This window comes from Asterias rubens, chromosome 9, assembly GCF_902459465.1.
Source record: "Asterias rubens chromosome 9, eAstRub1.3, whole genome shotgun sequence".
Lineage (NCBI taxonomy): Eukaryota > Metazoa > Echinodermata > Asteroidea > Forcipulatida > Asteriidae > Asterias > Asterias rubens.
This window is the reverse complement of record NC_047070.1, coordinates 7,024,703-7,049,371: the sequence shown is the minus strand read 5'-3', so window position 1 is coordinate 7,049,371 and position 24,669 is coordinate 7,024,703. Positions and strand designations below refer to the sequence as shown.

General features: G+C 39.8%; 1 protein-coding gene across 7 annotated transcripts in view; it reads right to left on the bottom strand.

Annotated features, from left to right (window-relative positions):
* The window catches only part of LOC117294633 (myoferlin-like), a 144,103-nt gene that overhangs the window by 70,751 nt on the left and 48,683 nt on the right, over window positions 1-24,669 (bottom strand). For 6 of the 7 annotated variants that reach the window (XM_033777128.1, XM_033777127.1, XM_033777132.1 and 3 more), the window contains 14 exons: window positions 23,277-23,377; window positions 22,109-22,525; window positions 20,782-20,888; window positions 19,860-20,055; window positions 18,856-19,011; window positions 15,576-15,629; window positions 8,784-8,927; window positions 7,845-7,925; window positions 7,578-7,657; window positions 6,767-6,884; window positions 5,225-5,327; window positions 3,864-3,988; window positions 3,217-3,375; window positions 2,668-2,737 (listed from right to left, as the gene is read on the bottom strand). In XM_033777128.1, coding sequence (XP_033633019.1) covers window positions 2,668-2,737; window positions 3,217-3,375; window positions 3,864-3,988; window positions 5,225-5,327; window positions 6,767-6,884; window positions 7,578-7,657; window positions 7,845-7,925; window positions 8,784-8,927; window positions 15,576-15,629; window positions 18,856-19,011; window positions 19,860-20,055; window positions 20,782-20,888; window positions 22,109-22,525; window positions 23,277-23,377 — 1,911 coding nt within the window. The remainder of the gene's footprint in view (window positions 1-2,667; window positions 2,738-3,216; window positions 3,376-3,863; window positions 3,989-5,224; window positions 5,328-6,766; window positions 6,885-7,577; window positions 7,658-7,844; window positions 7,926-8,783; window positions 8,928-15,575; window positions 15,630-18,855; window positions 19,012-19,859; window positions 20,056-20,781; window positions 20,889-22,108; window positions 22,526-23,276; window positions 23,378-24,669) is intronic. The other variant, XM_033777129.1, reaches the window with a different exon arrangement.

Genomic DNA, 24,669 nt, shown 5'->3' with positions numbered 1-24,669 from the left:
GGATGAATTTGTGTGCTTTCAGATAGGAATAAAAGACTTCTCGCTAGAAGTCTTTTAGTATTTTAGTGAGAAATTACCTCTTTCTCAAAAACTACGTTACTTCAGAGGGAGTTGTTTCCCACAATGTTTTATACTATCAACAGCTCTCCAATGCTCATTACCAAGTTAGTTTTTAAGTTAAAATATTTGTTTTGAGTAACTAACAAACGTATACCTTCCCTTTAAGCAAATTTTTGTGCTTACTGTAGCAGAAAAATATGTGCAGGCATAAATGTATTTCATCATGATATCTCAAGTTGCAAAAAATAGTTAATGGCCTGACGTTTCGACCCTAGCAGAGTCTTTCTCGAAGGCTAAATGAGAACACAACAAACATGAACAGGTAACTAAGTGAAGGGTTAGAAAGCATACAGAAAAAGGCAAGGGGTAAACAATGAATAGGGAGACAAAAGGGGGGGAAGGGTTGTAGGGAAGGGACTGCCTTCGTGAAGACTCTGCTAGGGTCGAACGTCAGGCCATTAACTGTTTTTTGCATTATACCATCGGTCCATTCGCTTGGTAAGTTGTTTGCAACAGCTAATTTTATCTTCTCTTTGATATCTCAAGCTTGCAGAAAAATTCTCAAAGCGCATCGTGAGAATGTTCAACAGGGATATGCATTGTTACGTCACTCGTGTGCTTATCGTGGGTTAGCGAGCATTTATCCTTGCTTATGGTAAACAGCTTTATGAAACAGAAACTCTGCTAAGGGATGCTCTGTAAGCACAAAACGGCTGCTTACATGTTTTATGAAATTGGCTCCAGTTGGCTTGTACGCCGATGTATAAAAGCCATTGGACACTTTCGGAACAGAAACAAAATTAAAAGTTCACAGATTTACAAATAACTTACAGGGTTTACAGAAGGTAATGGTGAAAGACTTCTCTTGAAATATTATTCCATGAAATGCTTTACTTTTTGAGAAAAACATTAAAACAATATCAATTCTCGATATCGAGAATTACGGATTTATTTTAAACACATGTCATGACACGGCGAAACGTGCAGAAACAAGGGCAGGTTTTTCCGTTATTTTCTCCCAACTCAGATGACCGATTGAGCCTAAATTTTCACAGGTTTGTTATTTTATATATAAGTTGTGATACATGAAGTGTGAGCCTTGGACAATACTGTTTACCGAAAGTGTCTAATGGCTTTAATAATGAAGTCAACCAGCTATGACGTAGATTGGGTAAGGAAGAAAAATTAAAATTAACAATTTGTAACCCGCTCTAACGAAATAAGGATTTTCTAGTGAATTTCACTTTTGCATTTTTCATAATAATCCAAACAAGCAAATCTTAATATTTTAAATGAAATAAAAATCAAGACCATACGACCTTCCTGTCTGAAATAGTGTGGAATTTTTGACGACCTTGACGCTTAATTTTACGACCCGTTTTGGAAAACACAAACTCCATGAAAATTAATTTGAAAAAACGCGACGTCTCACACACTCATTGAAATAGTATTAGTATTTGTTTACGATAATGAAAACATCAATTTTTAACCCCCCGTAGTCAGGCAAACAAAATAACCAAAATGAACAAACAACTCAACGAGAAGTTAGATTATAATGTGTAGACAATTTCAACAATAAGTTTGACAATGTTTACCTGAAATTTTAGAGTCATTTGCGTTGATATTTCCAACTTGAAATGCGAGTTTTGTTCCGTCAAGTCAAAACATAGTAAAGACAGCTGTCACTCAGCGCATAGCATCAACCCCCACGGGTATACTCGGCTTGAAGACCAGGGAACATTCGCAATTTCCACGTGCATGTTTCTCATGATTTTAGCGAAATTTCTTACCCAGCATGAAGTTTAACTGAAAGATTATTCCTTTAACATTCAGAATTATTTGGGTTTGGAACAATTCAACCTTGAAAAACCACGAAACAATGATGGAAATTAGACACTGTTTTCCCAACGTTCGATAAACATTCCACTGTTCCATACGTCGTAAGTGTAGCAAAGTTTGTGCATGGTACCCGTGCAGTGTTCGTGTGTACATTGTCGTATTACCAGCGCTGCAACTAGCTATGGCAACAAGACCGGGTCGGTTGATCGGACTCTCACGCTGCATGGATAAACAACGCCTTGGTCTGTGAGCCATACTAAATCTCGCGACGCGGATTTATGAATGAGAGATGTCATCGCTGATAAAACAGGGTTTGCCTTTGGTGACCTTTGAACCCCTTTCAGTGTTGACACATGTTTTTGGTGGCTATATTTAGACACCTCTAATCTTTGGCTTTCCAATGGTACTCTTGGTGGCGCTATGCAAGTTGTGTGAAAAGTTTTGCGACGCTCGCCAAATTTGGTGTTTTCAATGAATGTTCGCTGTCTGTCCCGTGGGATTTGGAACATTTTTGGATAATTACGTCAAGAACATGGCTCAGAAATCGTCTGTTCTTACATCTTTAGTAATCTTTCGACGAAAAGGTAAGACCATAGTAAGTTTAATCAAGATTTAGGCAACCTAAAAGTGTAGAAATAAAAAATTTTAAAAATTCAATAATTTTCAATAATTGTTTGTTATGATTATGTTCGGTGTCAAATTACATGAAATGAGACTTTACTAGACATTCCTCAATCCGTTAGAGCGGGTCACATTTGTGTAACTTACGGTTAAAGTTGACGAACATTCTAGGAGCAGACAGGTTGGCCTTACTCTCTTCACTATCGCTGTCATCATCCTGCATTCAAACAATCAAATGTATTCAAATTAACTACAACTTTGAACACCTACATTTTACAAAATAATTTTATAAATTGTGTTCGATTCACTATTGACCCTCTTGAATCTATGTTTTGCTCGCAAAATATTGCTTAAAAAAATTCTGCTCAGCAAATGTTTGCAGGATACCAGTCAGAGATTGTACATGACAAATGGCACTTTGGATGGTCACCATGTTTTTGTAAGCATAGTTTTGTTGTGCTTAGCTACTTTTTGTACTGAAGCAGCTCTATGTGATTGGGCCCATGCTCAAGAAAATTCTGAGTCGTGGGCTTAAATAACATACCTGTCCCACAGCCTTTGCTCTGGTGTCTCCTCGTACAAAAAAGTGCTTAGCACAACAAATCATGCTGAGCTGAAATTGGAAACCAGCCAAAACTTTATAAATTTTCATTGTGGCAACTGGTGCCCAACTCATTTTTTTTTTGCCTAACATACCTGTCCCATGTCGAATACAGCCTTTGCTCCTGGTGTCTCTGCCACCATTTTACGATGCCATCGCTTGCGACGTACCAAGTCCATTTTGCGCTCCGTGGCGTGGAACTTCATGTTGAAGAGTGGAGCAAACTCCCATGCTCCCACATCCTTCTTCTTTTTCTGTGTTGGCGAAAAATGTCATTGTGATACGTGTTATTTAAAGGCAATGGATACTATTGGTAAATACTCAAAACAATTTTCCGCATAAAACCTCACTTGGTAACGAGTAATGGGGAGAGGTTGATAGTCTAAAACAGTGTGAGAAATGACTCCCTCTGAAGTGATGCAGTTTTTCAGAAAGAAGTTATTTTTGAAGAATTTGATTTCGAGACCTCAGATTTAGAATTTGAGGTCTCGAAATCGAGCATCTGAAAGCACACAACTTCGTGTGATAAGGGTATTTTTTCTTTCATAGTTATCTTGCAACTTCGACGACCAATTGAGCTCAAATTATCAGTTTTTTTTTTTTGAGATACAACAAGTGAGCAGACTGGTCTTTGACAGTTACCAATAGTGTCCAGTGTCTTTAAAAATAATTGAATGAAATGAATCAACTCTTCCATAAACCAGTGACTGAATCATTTTTCAATGTCAACGATGTGACTTACTTGGAGTGATTTGGGATCCACTACAAGGACTCTTGATCGGACCCAGCGCCGACGTCGACACAGATGGTATGTCTTCTCTACAGCTCCCCAGCTTGCCATGGTGGCCTCAACGCAGTACTCAAAACCTGCACAAAACAATACAATTCAGAAATGTTTTGTATAATGCCATTTCAGCGGGATGTGATTATTTACATGTCAACATGTCATCTTCATTTTTTAATTTTTTTTTTTTAAATTTTATGCAAGTCGCCAGACACACAAGGCCTGAAGGCCACTTCAAGGTTTGGGCTACAATTATTTTTGTCCAGAGGCCGTTGCCACCTACTAACTCCTAGGGTTGAAACAGGGTTACCCCTTTTACAGTCCATACAGATGTAAGCTTGGGTATCATCAGTCCGAAGCCTGGCCGGTAGAGCAGAAAGCACTACCTCCCTTAATTTTGGTCTCACATGGGGCTCAAATTTTGGTGGAAACTCCACAAGGCCGCAGGACTTGTAGCTCAGAATCTTTACTGGATCGGGGGTCAGTTTTATCGTCTAAACTGTTTTACATGAACACACACAGGGGTCTGATTGCATGTCTCTTTTTTCATTGTCTTCTTTTAAGGACTGTTAGTCTAAGAGTGCTTGCTTGTAAAATTTTGTCTCAGACTGCCCGAGTTTTAATCATTGTACTTTTCTTCTTTGTAAATTGCATGTAATTCAGCCTTTGGCTGCAATGTGTTTTTTTTACAATAAACCAATTAATAATAGTAAAAAATAATAAAAAAATTCCCCAGTGTTACTGCTTCCCCACTACTCCAGAGCAGCGGTAGCTATTCTCTGGGGCATGCCCATTTGCCGGTGTACATCTAGGCTCAATTTCATAGAGCAGCTTTTATAAGCAGAAATCTTTGCTTAACATTTTTTCTGCTAAGCCCAACTAAGCAGGATGCCAGTTACATTGTGTTTATGTGAAATTGTATTTTAGCTGGTAACCTAAATTCTGATAAGTATAATTTTGTTGTGCTTAGCAACTTTTCATGCTTAAGCAGCTCTATGAATTTCGACCCAGGGGTGAAGCAATCCAAGTGTCTAGCTACCGGGCAATCTCTGTAGTCTAGTTGGTAAGACACTGCTCTAGAATTGCAAGGGTCGTGGGTTCGAATCCCACCCGAGTAATATGCCTGAGATTTTTTTTTCACAGAACTCGGGAAAGTACTGAATATACAGTGCTAACACACATCAGTGAATGGGTAAAAAAACAAAATTAATATTCTTTATCCCCGATGCAAATTTAACATCTATTACAATTCAAGTGTGAAAGGACCGGATGCCCCAGGGGACTAGACTAGTGTGAAAGGGGGCTGAACACAATCTTACCTTCCTCGTCCACTGCTCTGTTGATGTCCAGTGCCCAAGCATCCTCCCAATCCCAGCCCTCTGGCGCTTTCATCTCCTCACGGGCTCCGCAAGCGTCTCCTTTCTGTTAAGAGTATCACAAGAATCATAGTTTAGGTCTGGTCATTGCCGACATATAATAATAAAAATAATAATAATTTGGGGGGCTAATCATCCTTACTTGCAGAGCTGAATTGCGAAGGACGCGGCTACGGTTACCAGCCTTTGGCTGGCAGCCAAATCAACCCATTATGACCACAGAGCACAGCCAAAATCGAAAGTGTTTGATTTCCCGAGGGAGGAAAACCGGATGGTCTAAAAAAACCCTCCTGGCACAGCAGAGAAACAACGCACAACTCAACTCACATATGGCCCTGGCCGGGAATCGAACAGGGGTCACCTTGGTGAGAAGCGAGTGCTTTACGCACAAGCCAACCATGCCACCCGATGACATATAGGGATTGGGCTGTGATGACAATAAACTCTCACCCGTCGACAGGAATTCTGATATCAGTGATCAATATCAATGGTCAATGTACCAGGAGTAGCAGTGGAATTGCCTCAGAGTTTATTTATAAAATATTTGGATATCAGCGGTCAATGTAATATGATTAACAGTGGAATTGCCAATGCTACCTATCTACATCTACAAGAATCCTTATTTCAGTGGCCACTGTAATGTGAGTAACAACCCTGACTACAACAACTCGGATATCTGTGATCAGTGTCATGTGAGTAACAATAAGATCAGCCCCTCTTTCAACTAGCTACAAGAATCCTGATATCAGTGGCAATGCAAAATGAGTGACAGAAGATTCCGCAACAAGAATAATGATGTGAGTGATAAATGCAACAGAGGAATTGTCCCTATCATCTTTCTATAAGAACCCAGATGGCAGTGATTAATGTAACATGAGTAACAGTATACGTGTATTTGTCCGTATTATCTATCTCCAACAATTTTGATATCAGTGGTCAATGTAACATGAGTAACAGTGGAACCAGTCCCATCTGAATCTACATGTACAAGAACTTGGGCATTAGTGGCCAATGTAACATGAGCAACAGTGAAAGTGCTCTGATTATCTATCTACAAGAAGTCTGATATCAGTGGTCAATGTAACATGAGTAACAGTGGAACCAGTCCCATCTGAATCTACATGTACAAGAACTTGGGCATTAGTGGCCAATGTAACATGAGCAACAGTGAAAGTGCTCTGATTATCTATCTACAAGAAGTCTGATATCAGTGGTCAATGTAACATGAGTAACAGTGGAACCAGTCCCATCGGTATCTACAAGAACTCGGGCATTAGTGGCCAATGTAACATGAGTAGCGGTGGAAGTGCTCTGATTATCTATCTACAAGAAGTCTGATATCAGTGATCCATGTAACATGAGTAACAGTGAAATCAGCCCCATCATCTCTGCATGAGAATTCTGACGACAGGGCGAGGCCAATGTAACATGAGTAACAGCAAATGTTGCCCTATCTACAAGTAGAAGTATTTAGGTTGACTTTACCACATTGGTGAATGGAACGGAGGATTGTCCCCAGTAGCCACCGGGAATGTTTCTGGATTCATGTTCGTACACATCCTCCAAGAACTTGGACATCCCAGCGTCGGCGTCATACAACAGACTGATAAAGAAAAGATTTAAAATTGAAACCTGATAATTATACAATTTGGTTCTTTCCCTTACTACACTCATGTGTATTAAGAACTGGGTACTGAGTTCTGTGAAAAAAAGACAGAAAAAAAACATAGGCAAAGTACTAGGGGTGGGATTCGGACCAACAACCTTTGCATTGTATATTTGGTTTGCGGTAACACCATGTGTGTATCTACTTGCCAGGTAGAGTTGTTCTTTAGTGAACTGTCTTGCTTTATTCTACTGCCGCGGAGTAGATAATCGGAGGTTCGGGAGAATTCTCAGTTCTGTAAAGAACTGTCCTGTTTTTTTTAACTATTACCAGGGCGGATGGTATAGAAAAAAGACTGGACTACTACTTTAGCTTATTGGATCATAATTAACTAACTGCCGCGTAGTCAGTTCTGAATTGGTCTCAACCTTTGCATTGCTAGAGCAGATGTCTTACCACTAGACCACAGAGGTTGCGTGAAAGTTTGAATCCTTAGCAGCAGGTACTGCAACGATTTCATAGATTTCATTATTATACAAGTAAAGCAAACACAAATACATGTAGTTTTGTTTTCTGTAGCATGCTGGGAAAAAAGAAGGGTTAGTAGGTAGGGAAACTTTTTAGGGAAACTGCGTAGAGTAAATAGCTAGATTACCAAAAAAATAATAATATTTAATTAACCAATTTTACCTGAGTTCTGGGCTCTCAAACCAGTCTCCCTCCCAGCGCCATCCTTCTGGTACTTTGAAGCTTTCCTTCTTCAACTTGATCTATATACATCAGAAAACAATACACATTATTCGTGGCTCAAATCTCCAAGTTATTACTAGACCAAAGATTGCTAAGCGAACGCACCCTATATGGTCTAAAAACCTTTAAGAGGGCTGAACACTATTAGAGAGCCGAGGATAAACTGTATCTGCACTTAATCTGATGGTCTTAATAATCTCATCCTACCTTGCCGGTTACATCAGAGAACTTGGGTCTCGGTAAGGCTCTGCTTGTCCAGTTGCCAAGGATACTCATCTGATTCTCATACTAGGATAGAACAAACAATATCACTGTTATTTTTTCAATTTGTAATAAAGCCCACAGTTCTCGCAGTCTACGTTCTTCTTCTACGTGACCCCTGCACCCCACACCTACACGTGGTATGGCCAAATAGCATTTACTGTCAGCGCACCTATATGGAATAATCCCCCTCTTCACATTCGTCAGGCATCATCTCTTGAATCCTTCAAAGCCATTTCAAAAACTGGTACAGCTTTGAAACTTTTGGTAGAGGCGCTTTGTAAATATTATTAGTAGTAGTAGTATCAGGGGCCAATCACAATAGTCAATGTTAATCAATTTCAACTCTCTTTCAAGATTGTGGGTGGGCGGGTCAAAAGAAATAACTCAAAATCAAAATTCAATTTTGTTTAATGATGAAATCATCAAGCATTTGTGTCAACTCTGCGTTTGTGCCCTTAAAAAATCCAGTGCCCTTATTGTAAAGAGAAAGGGTTGGCCCAGTTGTTTCTGGTTTGATCAGCAGCAAATTGCTACAGCACCTGGTAAAACATTATATGCTTTTATAATAATGATGGAAGGGATAGGTCTTAAGGCCAGTTTATAGTCGGTTTATAGTCGGTTTATAGTCGGTCGCGCGATGGTCACGCGATGGTCACGCGATGGTCACACGATGGAAGTCTTGAAGTCTTTTTAGGCCTCAGCGATGACTATAAACTGTGTCGCGCGACCATCGCGCGACAGACTATAAACCGGCCTTTATACGTCAGAACGTAGCTCCACATGCCTTGCAGAAAACAAATCCAAACGCTTTGATACACCCCTATTTAAGAACCAAGTATTATTATTATTATTTTTTATTGTTCTTTTTATTAATAATCTCACTGTTTCAGCGAAGACAGCGATGGAAGCGTCAGTCATTCCCAGCTGGAATTGTTCAGAGTCTCCCTCCAGTCCGAGCCAAAGCTTCATACGTAACATGGCAGGAATCTTCTTGGCTCCAATGTTCATGGAACTCTTACCAGCAAACTGAAAATATCAAAGAAGAGATGTTGGGGGTAAGTTTACGGAAACTGAAGTATCAAAGAAAGGGACAATGTGGGCAAGTTTTAGCATTCATCACAACTAGGAATCCCGAGTTTATGGACATTAAAACTTCACCAAATGTGAAAATTTTCAAGGAGAGATTGAAAACCCATTTGTACTCAAGAGCATTTCCTATAATAGATTTTTTTTTTTCAAAGCGATTTTGAACATATGTATGGATACCGGCAACATATAAAGTATTTTGATTGATTGATTGATTGATTGATTGATTGATTGATTTCTCAAAATAACTTCTTAACTTTCATTCTTTCCAAAATTCTAATTGGAATACTCATTCTCAAATGCTGCTATTTTTTGTATGGACGCCCATTGAGATAAGTCTTTAGTCACTGATTGTTTTGGGTTTTATGCTTGGATGAATTATTAAGGCAATGTATGTACTTGTGTTTTATTTGGGTACTGTGTGGTGTAATTTTTTTCTTTTTTATCCGACAAAATTAATCAATCAACAAGACTCAACTCTGTCAGATTAAAGCTTCGTTTGACCCTCATGGAAAGAAAAAAAAGGATTTGATTGAGTAAAAGGGGCGACTAAATATTGCATAGCCTTTCTTCAAGGGATGAAATTATCTCATGGACTTTCTGAGAACATCTTAAATCCGATGAAAGTTAATAGTATGCCTGCTTTTGTATAAATGTCTATGTATACTGCAGCAGTTTGATTTCTTTTCTCTTTTTTGGGGGGGGGGGTATCAGAGACAACACTATATTCAGTGTCTATGACAAACACAATGTGTGTAAGCCCAGGTGTTTTTTAAGCCTTCAGAATTTATCATTTCACGTAACTTTAAGGACTAAGTGCTGATGAGAAGTTGGGGGTGTTGAATAAGGTTGTGTCCAAATCGAGTAGCGACAGCTCCGGCTATGACCATTGGCTGAAACAACATCGTTGCTGATTAAATGCCTCTTCAATGACTCAATGTCATAGAGCTGCTTATACATGCAAGCACTGAATATTTGCGTCATAATTTTCCGCTAAGCAGAAAGAAGCTGGGAACCAGTCACAGATAGTACATGTCAAATTGTATTTTGGCTGGTAACCTTATTCTGGTAAGCACAGCACCATTATGCTTATTTAGATTAAAGTTACCTGCTCATTTCTGCTAAGTAGAAAATTGTTCAGCGTTATTTTCTGCTTAAGCAGCTCTAAGCAATTGGGCCCTGGCCAAAGCCACTGTCAAAGCCATCAATGTGGACACAGCCTGAGGCCGTTTCTAGAAATGGCGTTTGCAGCTATGGCTATTGGATATGGCTATGAAAGCTAAGGATGTACGCATGACGACATGAAAAGCTAGTCGTAGCCAAAGCCGATTCGAACACAGCCCAATATTTTGGTGGTTGAAGACTGAAAAGAATCAAGTCTGTAAGTGTGCATGAGTTGGAAGGAAAGAATCAAACTATTTTTGTGTTTACAGGAAAGATGCAAAAACCATAGAAATCTATTCACTTATTAAAATATATCTTATTTAAACATTCCTTGCATTAATACAGGCCTGGAAATTCATCTTTAAAAGGGCAAGGCCATTTTCATTTTGCGGAGGGCACTTCCATTGAAAATCCTAATGTCTCTAGGAAAATGTTGAAAGGGCACAAAGGCCAAGACAGGGGGCAATGGAGACATGGCCTTCATGTAATTCCAGACCCGTTAGTAATGAGTGATATAATTCATTAAATTAAAAACCCTTATTATAAGAACAGAATATATATTAGAAAAGTTACTTTATTTAGTTAAGTGGAAAATTAAGTCCTATGGTTCGATACTTCCATGTTGATTATTATTCTAATGCAGTTTAGGGTTCATAGAAATATTATATTTTAAAAAGATTGCGGGGAAATAATGAAGAATCATTGGATTAGATGAATAATTTTGAGTGTTATGAATACACATACATGTTCATGTAAAATTTATAATAATTGTCACATGTCCAGCAAAAGAACGCGAAGCAAATGTTACTGGCAGAAAGTTCCAAACCATTTCAGAAAGACCGAGTTGAAATGAGAGGACCTTGCCACTTGTTTGCACTTATACCACACGTCTTTTTGGTGGTACGCAGTTTGCAAAAAGTTGAATTTATATTTTTTTCAAAAAAAACTGATCCACTGATCTAAAGTGAGTTTCAAGGAAAACTGCATTGGAGATCTTATCACGTCAATGTAGTCCATTTTGGTTCAACATAGGAATGACAAATACATAACTCAAACATTTTAGAGTTTGGATACTGACTGACTGTAGTCATTTTATTGCTTACAACTTTCTGCTTGTAAGTGTAGGTTGCAAGACCTTCACGTTTTGATCTATCACAAAATTTCCCTGCAAGAGGGCGCTGTCATCCAAGAGCTGCTCCCACAAACACAACAACCACCCACTCGAGAAGATCTTGGGAACTTATTCGTCGCAAGGCAATTCATGTTGTGACAGCAGTTCGTGAATGATAGCGCCCTCTCGCTGGGAAAATCGTGCCAAATCAAAACGAGAAGGTCTGGCACCCAGACCATCTGCTGGTTCATATATTGCATAAAGCCTAACCCAGCGTAAAGGCTGAAAGTCCTTCCACCAGGCACTAAATGTTATTATAGCAAACACAATTAGAATACCTGTCATCCACAATATGTTAACGGAAAAAATGAATATTCATAATGAACATCATAATCCAAAATATGTTAATATCAAAATTAATATCCATGACTGCTCCACAAACGTCTTAGATGCAGGTTCCTGTCACACAAGAATGGTTAAAAGTAAATAAATAAATCACGAGCCACCGAGGTTAATAAGCATGACAACAAAATCTCAATTAAAGGCATGCCAAAGGGTCCCACAAATCAGGTCATTAATTCTACTCACCCGAACCCATCAAAATCCAACTGCATGTTTTGTTTGGTGCTGTTGGACTGAGGACTGCACTAGTATAGTAAACTGATCATGCTTCACATGGGATCATTCGAACACCATATAGTAAGAGTCCGACAGTTTGGGTGTTGAGCAACTTAATGGTGTTGGACTAAGGACTGTACTAGTAAACTGATTATGCTTTACATGGGATCAGGCATACCACCATAATCAGAGTCCAACAGTTTGAGTGTTGAGTTACTGAATGGTGTTGGACTGAGGACTGTACTAGTAAACTGATTATGCTTTACATGGGATCGGGCATACCACCATAATCAGAGTCCAACAGTTTGGGTTTTGAGTGACTGAATGGTGTTGGACTGAGGACTGCACTAGTAAACTGATTATGCTTTACATGGGATAAAGGATAACAAAAACAATCTGAGTCCAACAGTTTGGGTTTTCAGAGCTGCCAACATTTGCATCTTGCAATCAGGAAGACAATTAGGGAATTATTCAGGGGAAATTTTCAGATTTTCATGGAAAGATTGGTTAATTTTTCTATATTTTTTGTTTACCCAGACACCGATGTGTGTTAGCACTGTATTCTCAGTACTTTCCCCGAGTCCTGTAAATTGCAAGGGTCGTGGGTTCGAATCCCACCCGAGTATAATGCCTGTGATTTGTTTTGTCACAGGACTCGGGAAAGTACTGAGTATACAGTGCTAACACACATCAGTGTATGAGGAAAAACCAAAATTAATATTCTTTATCCCCGATGCAAATTAAACATCTCTTATAGAATCAGGGCGAGTTGGCAGCTCTCGGATTGTGTAAGAGTGGGGGAAGGATCCTAGTAAACTACTCAGGGGAACTTGGGGTTAAATTGCCACACCGTTAGTATGAATCGGCATAGATAAGTAATTCTCAAACAAATCAACCTGTATTATAACATGGAACCTTTTACTTATCATTCCTTCAACTTGAGAAAGTTAACTCAAGGAAATCAAGTTTGTTTGATGGTAAAACAGTTTGTGACAATATTCTACTCATTTCTCAAAAAAACTACAGCACCTCAGCACGTAATATTTTAAGGGAAGCTTTCTACTATCATTATCTTCAAACTGTTTAAGTTGAATGTAAATCTGTGGTCATTGTGTAAAAAGTACCCAGACCCTTTAAAGATGCCAACCATAGGAAAATCACTGTGTGTTTTATCTGAATTACATGTAATAGCTTTTAACACCGACTAGAGCACTAACTTGCCTTGTGTGGTAAGCAACATGGGTGCATTCATGTCCATGTACAAACTCTATACTACGGGTACAATATATAGACGATGTGACCTCTGACGTCACTCGAAAATCATAACATTATTCGCGCGCATACCGCCGGGCAAAACCTTTGTGTTTTGGCAGCCAGCTACAAAGTACACGCAATCTTACCATGACTACGCGTCTTTTTTGCCTGGCGAAACAGGACGTGTACAGTGTTTTGTCAACAGAGGGCGGTCTGAATGTAAATATAGGTCACATCGTCTATATGCAGAGCTGCCAACACTTGCATTTTGCAATCAGGGAGATTCGTCCAAGAATCAGATGTCGCATATCTATTCTAGGCCCTCAATTCACATCTATTCTAGGCCCAATTTTATGGACCAGTTTAAGTCTCTATTCTTCGCATTTTAAAACCTATGAATCTACTGACATAATTATTGTCATAAACCATACGAGCAAAGTGACTGGATAAATGTAATCAAATTTGGGGATGAAAAAAAACAACAACAACAATTTCACAAGAACAGGGTTTGAAACCACAACCCCAGATTAGTGTTCTGACACTCTACCAGTTGGCGGTCTCCCTATTTTGTTAATTTCTGTGTTTGGGGGCGACAGTCATACATGTAAGCCATTCAACTTGTGTAACTACTGCCATACTGCCAACTACAGCCAGGGATCAAACCCACATTCAAGATACAACCTGGGAAGCGGCAGGAGAGGGATCACCTGAAGGGGACTAGGGATGCACATTTTTGTTTTTTTAACGCACAATCAGTTAATGTACGAGCTTTCACTGATGAGGGTAAAATGCAAAGCCTTCACATTTCTATACGTTTTGAATCAAGCTCTAGCGCTCTAGTCAATATATCTAGCTCTTCGATAGAATTACAAATTGAAACCGAGTGCAGGCCTCGAAATAACCCACAGCACTTGCCGTGGTGCCCTGTGCTTTTGCTGTAGTAGTGCCCTGTGCAAGTTTCCTATACAAATTTATATTTTCCTCATAGAGGTGCCCCTTATACATGTACTACAGGGAAATTGCTGTGCCCGAAGTTCAAGAGCCAAGTTCAAGTCCTGAAAGTGTGCTTGAAGATAGTGTTTGAATGAAGAAAAGGTTCTTCGTGTTCCTTGACGCTTTCGTCACTCAGTTACTTCAGATGCTGAAGGGAGACCAACATGCAAGTGATGCACGCCGCAACTCCTCATGGCTGAGAGATGCTGTCAGCGCAAGGTTTTGTACACAAAGGTGGAGGGAATTGTCTTTAGAACTTTTCATGCAATAAATGTTTTTGTACCCACAGGTTTAGGGAATAAGGTTTTGTACACCTCTTAGGGAACTGTCTTTAGAACTTTTCATGCAATAAATGATAAATACCTGGTCTTTTGGGGTGTTTACAAAAATAAAATAAATATTAATTCAAACCTTTCTGAGAGGGAGTGAAACTTTTTTGAAGCAACACAACAGATACAGTTGTAAAAACATTTGCTAGTTTTGAATTTTGTTTAGCATTTCCAAACATTCAAACGCCCTAAGACTGAGTGAGGTTTAGCATTAATTTAACAAACCCATTAAAAAAGTCACTGGTATTATGGAAAACTGATTTCATGGCGCTGCTTACCGTGAAACTCAGCGCTAACTACCAAAAGAACTGAGCTTTAAGGTAGCCATACGCGCAGAATTCCGCGGTAAGCATGGCCATGAAATTGGGTCAAAGGCTCAATTTCATAAAGCCTGTAAGCAAACAAATGTGCTAAGCACGGCAAAAATCTTGCTTAGCAGAAACTGGGTACGAGCCAAAACTCCATAAAAAATGTCATTGTTGCAACTGGTGCCCACTCATTGTTGCTTAGCAGTATTGCCTGCTTAACAGCTTTATGAAATTGGGCCCTGGGCTCTTGCCAAACTCCAAAGAGGAAAACGTAGGATTACTAGCCTGTCGATGAGACCAGGAGCAGGAATTAAACTGACCAAAAAGTACCAGCACAGATCAGAAAAAAAAGTCATGGTGCAATAGATCTTTATCATAAGGGTGGCCATCTTGTTTGATTCCCTCGTTCAACACAGTATAAGACCGTGTCAAAAACATTGACATCGGCTATATCTACGGCTAGCTCGGCGCGCTGCCGGTGTTGAAGAATAGGCAGGCGCGCCCGATCTAGCCGTAGCTGAAGCCGAAGTCGCCGTTTTGGACATGGCCTAACCCAACACAGGCTTGAAAGGAAACTATAGTCTGGTTCCTTTATGTGAAACGCGAATAAGAACTGTCATTGCCACTGTGTGTACGGGGAACCTTACAACAAGGATGGCCGGCCCGTGATAAGGGTCTATACAAAGGGGAATTACATGACATGTTATTGGCATACATAATGAAAAGGGCGGTTCATAAAATGTGCAGTGCATGGGTGCAATATGATTGTGGTCACTAGACTGGCGTTAGTCTTGGACCACGTTCTTCCTACCATTGCTGGCAGCTGCTCTGGCGCCCTCGGTGGTGCTTCTGGTGTTTCTGGTTCCTGTTATGTTAGTAGGTGGGGGGAAACTGGTTAATAAATGATACATTCATGCCCCCCTCTACACGACCCCTACATGTATCTCCCAACAGTGTTAGCGTTGGAAAATTGTTGTATCGCACCACCACTTTTTCAAATAAACTACGTCTGGTTCATCCCTCCTGCGAATTTTTGACATTGGCTGTTTTTGTAGCGAATGGTAAGCTCAGGAGTTGAACATAGTTAAACAGAATTATTCGCATACCCAGGAAGTGTGAACTGGGCTTTAGTATCTAATTTACTCAAATGGTATATTCCTTTTGAGTAAAAATTAGTGAAAAAATGCTGGCAGGATACAAAAATCTTTCCTGAACCTTATCTACAGTATACTACATGTACTAATCCACTGAACTACACGAACCCGTACATGTTTCCCTCATATGCCACAATGAACCCTTCCCATGAAATATATGCTAATTACATTCACGCATGCATACAGAACCCTGTTGGTTGGCAAACGCCATAGAGTTGTGCACTAAGCAGACGCGCAATCGCGTCTGCGTCACGCACCCATTAGCCGTGTACAAAACAGCGCGATGTTCCCTCATTTTGCCAACCAAAACGTAAATGCGCACGTACTAAGTGCAATTTACATATTTATATAAGGGTCTATTTACAGACACCCCTTTTCCAGGCAATCTCAAAGAAGGAAAAGTGTGCTCTACATGCTGGCCTTGCTTGTGAATCAAACGCAAACTCAATTTTAACAGCCAAAACAAATTTTGGGTAGAACAATTATTGACTTGAGTGGAATGTGAACCTGCGAACTCCGGATTGAAGTGCCGGGGCTCTACAGACTGAGCTATTCGGTGTGGCAGGAGATAATTCTGTTACCCTCAGAGATTCTGTCCCCCAACATGGCAAACGGTGTACAAACTTCTTCTGGTAGGTTTCCTGGGGACACCAGCCCTAATATTGGCGGTCTTACTAAAGACAGCAAAAAAAGTAACTGGGCTGTTGTAAAAGCACGTATAATTTTAAAATTGTTACTCATATTCTAAAAATGAAAATACCAGGAGACGGACAATTTTATTACAGGGATTTTGACACCTTGTTTGTTACAATCGGTCGAGTATTGTTATCGCTGTATGTGCTTACAGGTGAAAAGTGCCCATTTATTTTCCATTGTTGCAGTGACTCCTATTGACATGATTAATCTCTCCTCTGATTCAGCGTGAAGCTAATAGCGGGAATTTTAAAAAGCTGGTCTTGTCAATAGGAATTACTGCAACAATGGAAATTGGCACTTTTCACCTGTAGGCACATACCGTGATAACAATACTCAACTGATTGAACAACCAAGGTGTCAAAATCACCATAATTAAATTTTCCGTCTCCTGGTGTTTTCATTTTTAGAATACGAGTAACAATTTCAAAATTATAGGTGCTTTTACAACAGCCGCGATTTCTTTGTTGCTGTCTTTATTTTGTCAATGTCTTTGTTCAGCAGTGCAGCAGAGGGATCATCTTATGAAGGGTACGCAAATTTAATTTTGTATCTTGGTCATTAATAACACACAACAAGGGAAACTGATTGGGTAACTGTTTTCTTGGTTCAAGTTCACAATTGGTTCGAGTTTACCCAGTCGGTTTCCCTTGTGGTTTATTACTTGATGAAAAACAAAAAACCACTGTAGATCATTGATTTGTGAATATCTACATGTATCTGTGGACAAACCCATGCGTGTCAGTCGCAGTAACTCCTAAAATAACAATGGGAGACTTTTCTTGGCCTCTAGGTGGCAGCAAGACTACCGGGTCAATCATTTGCTCTAAAAAAAAAATATAAGCATGTCCAGACGTTGATTTCACCAAACTCTTCCTGACTTAGGATTAATCTTAGGACTTAAATCAAGTTCATTTCCGTATTCATAGACGCACTGAACCCATCCTAAGTTAGGACGAGTTACTCCTATCTAATCCTAGTGCTTTGTGAAATCGGCTGCAGTACTATGGACATTTATATAAGTCACCAATAGATCCTTGTCATTTGATTAGTGGAACACAGGTCATGTGTCATCTTTTATTTTATCTTTACTGCCACAATGTTGGACCGTCGTATATGGATATAAATATAGGAAGGTGTGGACTGTTTTCCAATAGATAATTTTCAGTGTCAATTGTCATTCCCAAAACAATTGTTTCTGCTCGATCCTTCGAAAGAGACAAAGTTTCGTCACAGCAAATAAGATTTGGTCTGCATGGTGTCCTTCAAGTATATACAGACTGGTTTCGTTTTTTCATAGAGTTTTCTCAGAGCGTAGGGTGGACTAGTTTCCAAGTCTACTTTGTGTCTATTGTGAACAACTTTCAAATGAAGGATCTTTGTGAGTGATATAAAACCAAAAATTGAATGCATTTCGGTCATGCATTTCCACAGAACAAAATCACTCCATGAAATCTGGCTTTTCTATTTCACTCGGCTTCACCTATGGAACAGTCTGGATTCCACCTTGCGATTATATTATTCTGTGACAATGCGCAAATGAATTGCACTCAATATTTATATATTATTTGGTAAAACCTGCTGCTGCCCAAAGTTTCAAAGTCTCCCATTGCAATGTACTTTAACATGCGATGGTGGATAATACTAAAGGCGTGTGCTTTAAAAAGACACGTAGTCCCTGCTGACTTCCACAACTGATAAACTGTGTACACAATCAAAAAGTGTCAGCTTCCAAAAGGTGAAAAGTAACTTCTACAAATAGACAAAAGAGGGTGATATCCAAGAAGAAGAAGAAAAACACCCGTTTCAGACAGGCGTTCCTGAGTTGCGCCGAACCAAATTCTGAATTAAATACATGAACAATTTGACATCTGAAACAGAAGCGACTGGATGCGCTAGAAGTTGAAAGATCGACTATTGCAGTCCTTCAGAAAATGTCATAACAACTCTGAAGCGCCTTGGTTTCAGACGTCGATCTTATCATGAGCCGAGCCGAGCCAATCTTAAAGTTCACCTGTCTAAACCAAATTTTATTTGGGTTGACCTAGAGTCGCCTTTTATCTATTTGGTTTTGCGCGCTTCTGGCGCGCCAAACTGAAACGGGAGTTATACATAAAAACATACATTTTATAAGAAAATGTTTATTAATCTCCAAGAAGAAAAATAAATAACATTGCGTGCATATAGAAACATAAAAATTTATTAAGTTACTAAAAAAATGTTCCAATTGTGTACAACTCTTACCTTGAGGAAGATGCTGTTGAGTTTTCCGCAGAGTTTACCGCAGGCATCGGGGTGACTGGAGGAATACAACAAGTCATAGGCTGGTATACGATGGAAGGCAATACGCTTACTGCCACTGATCATCCATACTATCACATCAGGCATGCTGTTTTGAGGCTGAAATAAATCACAAAGCGTGTGGACAATTAGTTTAATTATTAATTTCACCTCATCTCTGCATCATCCATACACTGCAAAATGTAGCCCTCTGTCAGACTCTTCCGTGTAGCTATTTTCTGAGATGCTCAGGTCTTCCCTGCAATCTTCACAGTGCCATCCCTCCATCTTTTCTGTGGTCTGGATCTTTCCCCTATACTATGGGCGGCCATTCTGTGGTTTTTATCCATCTTTTCTGTGGTCTGGATCTTTCCCCTATACTATGGGCGGCCATTCTGTGGTTTTTATTGTCCATCTATTGTTTCTGGTCCGGGTTTTCCTTGCAATCTTCACTATTATCTTTTCTTTGGTCTACCTCTGGATCTTTTCCCAACTCTTGCCATTCTTAATCTTATTAACTTTTAATGAAGGTGCAGGGAGATCAGTGAAAAATCCTGATATCAGGACAAATTCTGACAAATGACATGCCTGATAAAAATTGGGACCTTGGCCCAAATTTCATAGAGCCTGTAAGCACAAAAGCTTACTGTACACAGAAAACATCTTGCTAAAATTCAAAAGCTGATTCCCAGCCAAAATTCCATCAAGGTTACTTTGTTGCAACAGGTGCCCCATTAAATTGTTGCTTAGCAAACTTACTAAGCAGTATTTTCTGCTTAAAAGCTTTATGAAATTGGGTCCAGGGGTCGATTTCACAAAGAGTTACATGTTCGAGGACTAGTCCTAGGAGATATTAAAAACTTAAGGCTAGTCCTAAGTTAGGACGAGGAGTAACTCGTTCTAACTCGGGATAAGACTAGTCTTTACTCTGTGTGAAATCCACCCCTGGTCACGTAAAATATAATTACCTCAACAGCTAAATCTTGTAGGATGTGCAAATAGCCTTGAATTTCTTCCAGGGCCTCGTTAACATCGGTAGCATTCTCTCTCAGTTTAGTTGCTTCCTCCACGATGGTGTTCATGCAAGCCACGCGGGTGTCGTACCGACGCTGGTCAAGGATGTTGGTCTTGTCTTTGGTCGCATCCATAGCTGGTAGTGGAGTCCTGGTACATACATAGGTTAAAATCATTTAAGATAACTTTTAAAAATCATACCATCCAGCAATAGAGTGTGCAAGTCTTGTGCAAATCCAAAACGAGAAAACAACTCAAACGAAGACTTTATTTTTCTATTGAAAAGCAATAGGCAGCAAATCAAGAGAGCAAAACAGGGGCGAACCCCTTCTTTTTTGATAAGTGCACTGGGTTCTTTTACGTGCATTGCACAACACACGGGACCTACTGCTTTATGTCTCACCCAAAGGACGCAGCAATAATGGTTAAGTGTCTTGCTTAAGGACACAAGCGTCATGACCGAGACACGAACCCACACTCTGCTGAACAGAAACACCAGGGCCCAATTTCATGGCTCTGCTTACCGTAAGCAGAGAATCTGCGCTTACGGAAGCAGGGAATTCCACGCTTACGGCAAGCATATTTCATGAGTTAGTGGGGAATTTTGGCATGTGTGCATGCATTAATAGCCATTTTACACTTGCACAGCTAACGCAAAAAAATTTCGCAAAATTCGGCGGTAAGCAGAGCCATGAAATTGGGCCCTGAGCGTGAGTCTGGTGCTCTTATCCGCTTGGCCACAACATATCCATAGGACTTCTTTTCACAGGGCTTTGAAAGCACTGACTATACAGTGCTCATCACACATCCTATAAGCAATTTTTTTTTTTTTTGTATTCCTGATGCAAATTTGTAAAGCTAGTATAAAACACTAACCTGCAGTCAGCGACCAACGCGTCTATCATACCAATGAGCTGGGCAGCGGTCTCAGCTGGTGGGGCTCCTGCCTTGATACTAGTCTTTACCTTGTTCAGGCTCGCCGTCTGTAAACAAACCACCACAATTTATGCTAGTTATTATAATATGTGATTAGTTTTTAAAGTCACATACTGTGTTAAAGACACTGGACACCATTGGTAATTGTCAAAGACCAGCCTTCTCACTTAGTGTATCCCAACGTATGCATCAAATAACAAACATAAGAAAATTTTGACTCAATTGGTTATCAAAGTTGCAAGAGAATAATGAAACAAAAAACAAAAATTGTATGCTTTCAGAAGCGTAATACATTGGTGTAAAAGGCTTCAGGCCTGAAATCTTTTAATATTTCAGTGAGAAAATACCTCTTTCTCAAACACTATGTTACTTCAGAGGAAGCTGTTTCTCACAACATTTTACACTATCAACAGCTCTCCATTGCTCGTTACCAAGTAAGTTTTTATGCTAACAATTTTTTTGAGTAATTACCAATAGTGTCCAGTGCTTTTAACGAGGATCCTTCCCCACTCAGAAAAAACCCATCACTAAATGGCACCTCATAATTGTTTGTAATTTAAATCAAACAAATTTAATTTATAAAAAACTTCTTCTGGACAGCCCCTGCTCATAACACTACATTGTCCAAGTGATAGAGGCGTCCGAATAAAACAACTTCAGCTAGATGAAAGAATACGCTTTTCAGATGTCCCGCCGGAGCCAAATCCAAAGTCGTCAACTCAAACATGCCAGTAATACTTAAAAATAAATGATGGACGCGTCAAAATAAAAAGACTTCAGCTACGGCTATGACCGATGACTGCAGTGATAACATGGAAAATACACTTTTCAGTGATCCGGCCGAAACCAAAGACAAAGCCATCAATTCAATCATGCCAATACCATGTGATAGGCTGTTTGTTAAAAAAAAAACCTGAACTTTGCATGAGCGCAAAGCATGAAAGCTTGTGGGTGCAAAAAGAAAAACCTCGCGATGAGTGATGAAGCCTTCTTACATACATTTATCTTTGGTTTTTAAAGCCATACGATGCAATCTGGGATGGGGTGTTCACTATAGACCTTATGCACATGACGTCATTTCAGTAGGGCGCCCTCACCTAGAGGTCAAAAGGAGGTTGTTCATTAGCCAATACTGTTGCGCCGCGCATACAAATCTATGCGTCTCGATTGTTTCGTAACCGTTTTTCCTCTAAGATGGCGGCTGGATGAGGTCAATGCATAATTTCATTTGTTGAATTTTTTGTATCACATCCCTGTACACACTTACCAGACGTTCCACTTTGCGTAGTACGATGTTGAGCGTGTCCAACCTGAAGCTGATATCTTCCCAATCAGAGTTGATAACCACCAACGGCTTGTTCTCAACCCACGGCAGGAAGTAGAACTGGCAACCGTCGTACACGGCATTGGTCGGCTGCGTGGTTGATGCCTGCGGGGCGCAGTTCTCGTCCAGCTTGTTGCCGTAGTTACCGATGCTGACCTCAAACTCCACGGGGTCGTCGCTCTCGCTGACCATGGTGGCGTCGATGAAGCTGGCGTAGAGGCGGTACTTGCGACGGCGTAGATACTTCTGGACGCGCAGGACGTCTTGGTGCGGTATTTCTTGTACTTGTTCCTCGGGATGTTCGCCTAGTTTGGTGTCGATGCTGACCAGGACACGCCCACGGTAAGCAACTCCTTCACCCTGAATGTGCATGAAAAAATAGAGCCATCACTAATATTAATATTTGTATATACATTTTTACAAATTGACACATATCCTCAGCACAATATAGCTGTTTTTCTGATTGGCAATGCCTGATAAATCACAAAAAAAGTACTGAAGATCAATGCCTCCATGCTCACTGGTCATTGCCTTGATGCCCTTTGCAGGCATTATACTTCAATAGAGACAACTGCCTTTACGTCCCTGCAGCCGATTTCACAAAACGCTAGGATTAATCCTATCTCGGATGAGTAACATGCCTAACTTAGGATGGGTTAAATGCGTCCTACATGAAACTGCTATGGTAAAGGAACTTAACTCGTCCTAAGTCCCAAGATTAATCCTAAGTTAGGAACAGTTTGGTGAAATCGACAGGTGGTCATTGCCTTGATGCCTCGTACATGTTTGTACACAGAGGTAATGAAGACAGTTGCCTCCATGCCCCCTGGTCTTTGCCTTGGTGCCCCATGACGGCCTGACACATCACAGAGGCAATATACATACTACATACGTACATGTTGCCAATTGCTTTCATGCCCCCTGGTCATGCCTTGGTGCCTCTTTCAAAGTCCCAGTTTCCCTTATACATGTGCCCATCACTGAAGAAATACTGTCTTGCCTTTGAAGAATGAAGTATCATTCCCACTGGGTGCTGTCCAAAATAGTGGATTTTTAAGGAGCACAATTAAATTTGTTGCAAATTGAAGCATTTCCATTGCTTTTTACTTACCTTTCCCATATTGAGATCCTCATACTGGTCTGGGAGCTCAGAGAACTCACGGGTCGACCCGTAGAAGTTGACAAAACACGGTCCAAATGTTGGCAGGAAACCTGTTAAACAACAAACCACACAAAACAATCAATGGTGCATAGTGTATAACCTATGATAAACAGAAACTCAGACACAGATGGATTAAACTTAGTCAATATAGCTTGTTTTGTTATTTTAATAGAAAAGGGTGAACTAAAAAAGTGTAGTAGCTAGCACTTTCAGACTAAGTACAAAAAACTGCACCAGTTTTTGTAGCAACATCTGCTTTCATCTGATGAAGTAGTTGTAGCTCTGAAAGCTCATGCAGACTTTTGGGGATATTTAGTTTGTCTTAAAGGCAGTAGACACTATTGGTAATTACTCAAAATAATTATTAGCATAAAACCTTTCTTGGTGACGAGTAACGGGGAGAGGTTGATGGTATAAAACATTGTGAGAAACGGCTCCCTCTGAAGTGCCATAGTTTTTGAGAAAGAAGTAATTTTCCACGAATTTGATTTTGAGACCTCAGATTTAGAACTGGAGGTCTCGAAATCAACCATCTAATCGCACACAACTTTGTGTGACAAGGGTGTTTTTCTTCATTATTATCTCGATGACCGATTGAGCTCAAATTTTCACAGGTTGGTTATTTTATGCATACGTTGAGATACACCAACTGTGAAGGCTAGTCTTTGACAATTACCAATAGTGTACACTGCCTTTAAAGTGCTTACCACTGACCCTCATTTCATGTACTTGATTTATCTATCAGACAATTACGGCTACCTTTAGGTGAACATACTTAACAAAATTATGTGGAATTGAGTTAAATATCAATTTTCCTAAAATCAAGTAGAAATTGGCTCTACACTTATCAATGTCTGTCATAGATGACTAGACAATTATGTAGATACGATTCACCTTTATTTTTACCGCAAAGAGAAGACAAAAATTAAAACAGTTAGCCGTTATTTTACATTGAGTATATTAAAAGTGTAACACGTACTGATAACTCATTTGAATTGTGTAATGATTTAAATCTGTCTTGGAATTTACTTTTAAAAAATATTTATTTATGAAAATGTACATCATATGAAGATATACAGCAGGCCTGAAAGTTCACCATTGAAGGGAGAGACAACTTCTAATACAGCCAAAAATCTTAAAGGGGTTGCGTAGACCACGCAATGAGAGCCAATGTTGAGCGGGTACCAAACTCTTCTTAACTTAGGATTAATCTTAGGACTTAAGACGAGTTCAGTTCAGTAATCATAGACGTTAGGGCGCATTGAACCCATCCTTAGTTAGGGCGAGTTACTCGTCTTTACTCGTGATAGGATAAATCCTAGCACTTCGTAAAATCAGCCGC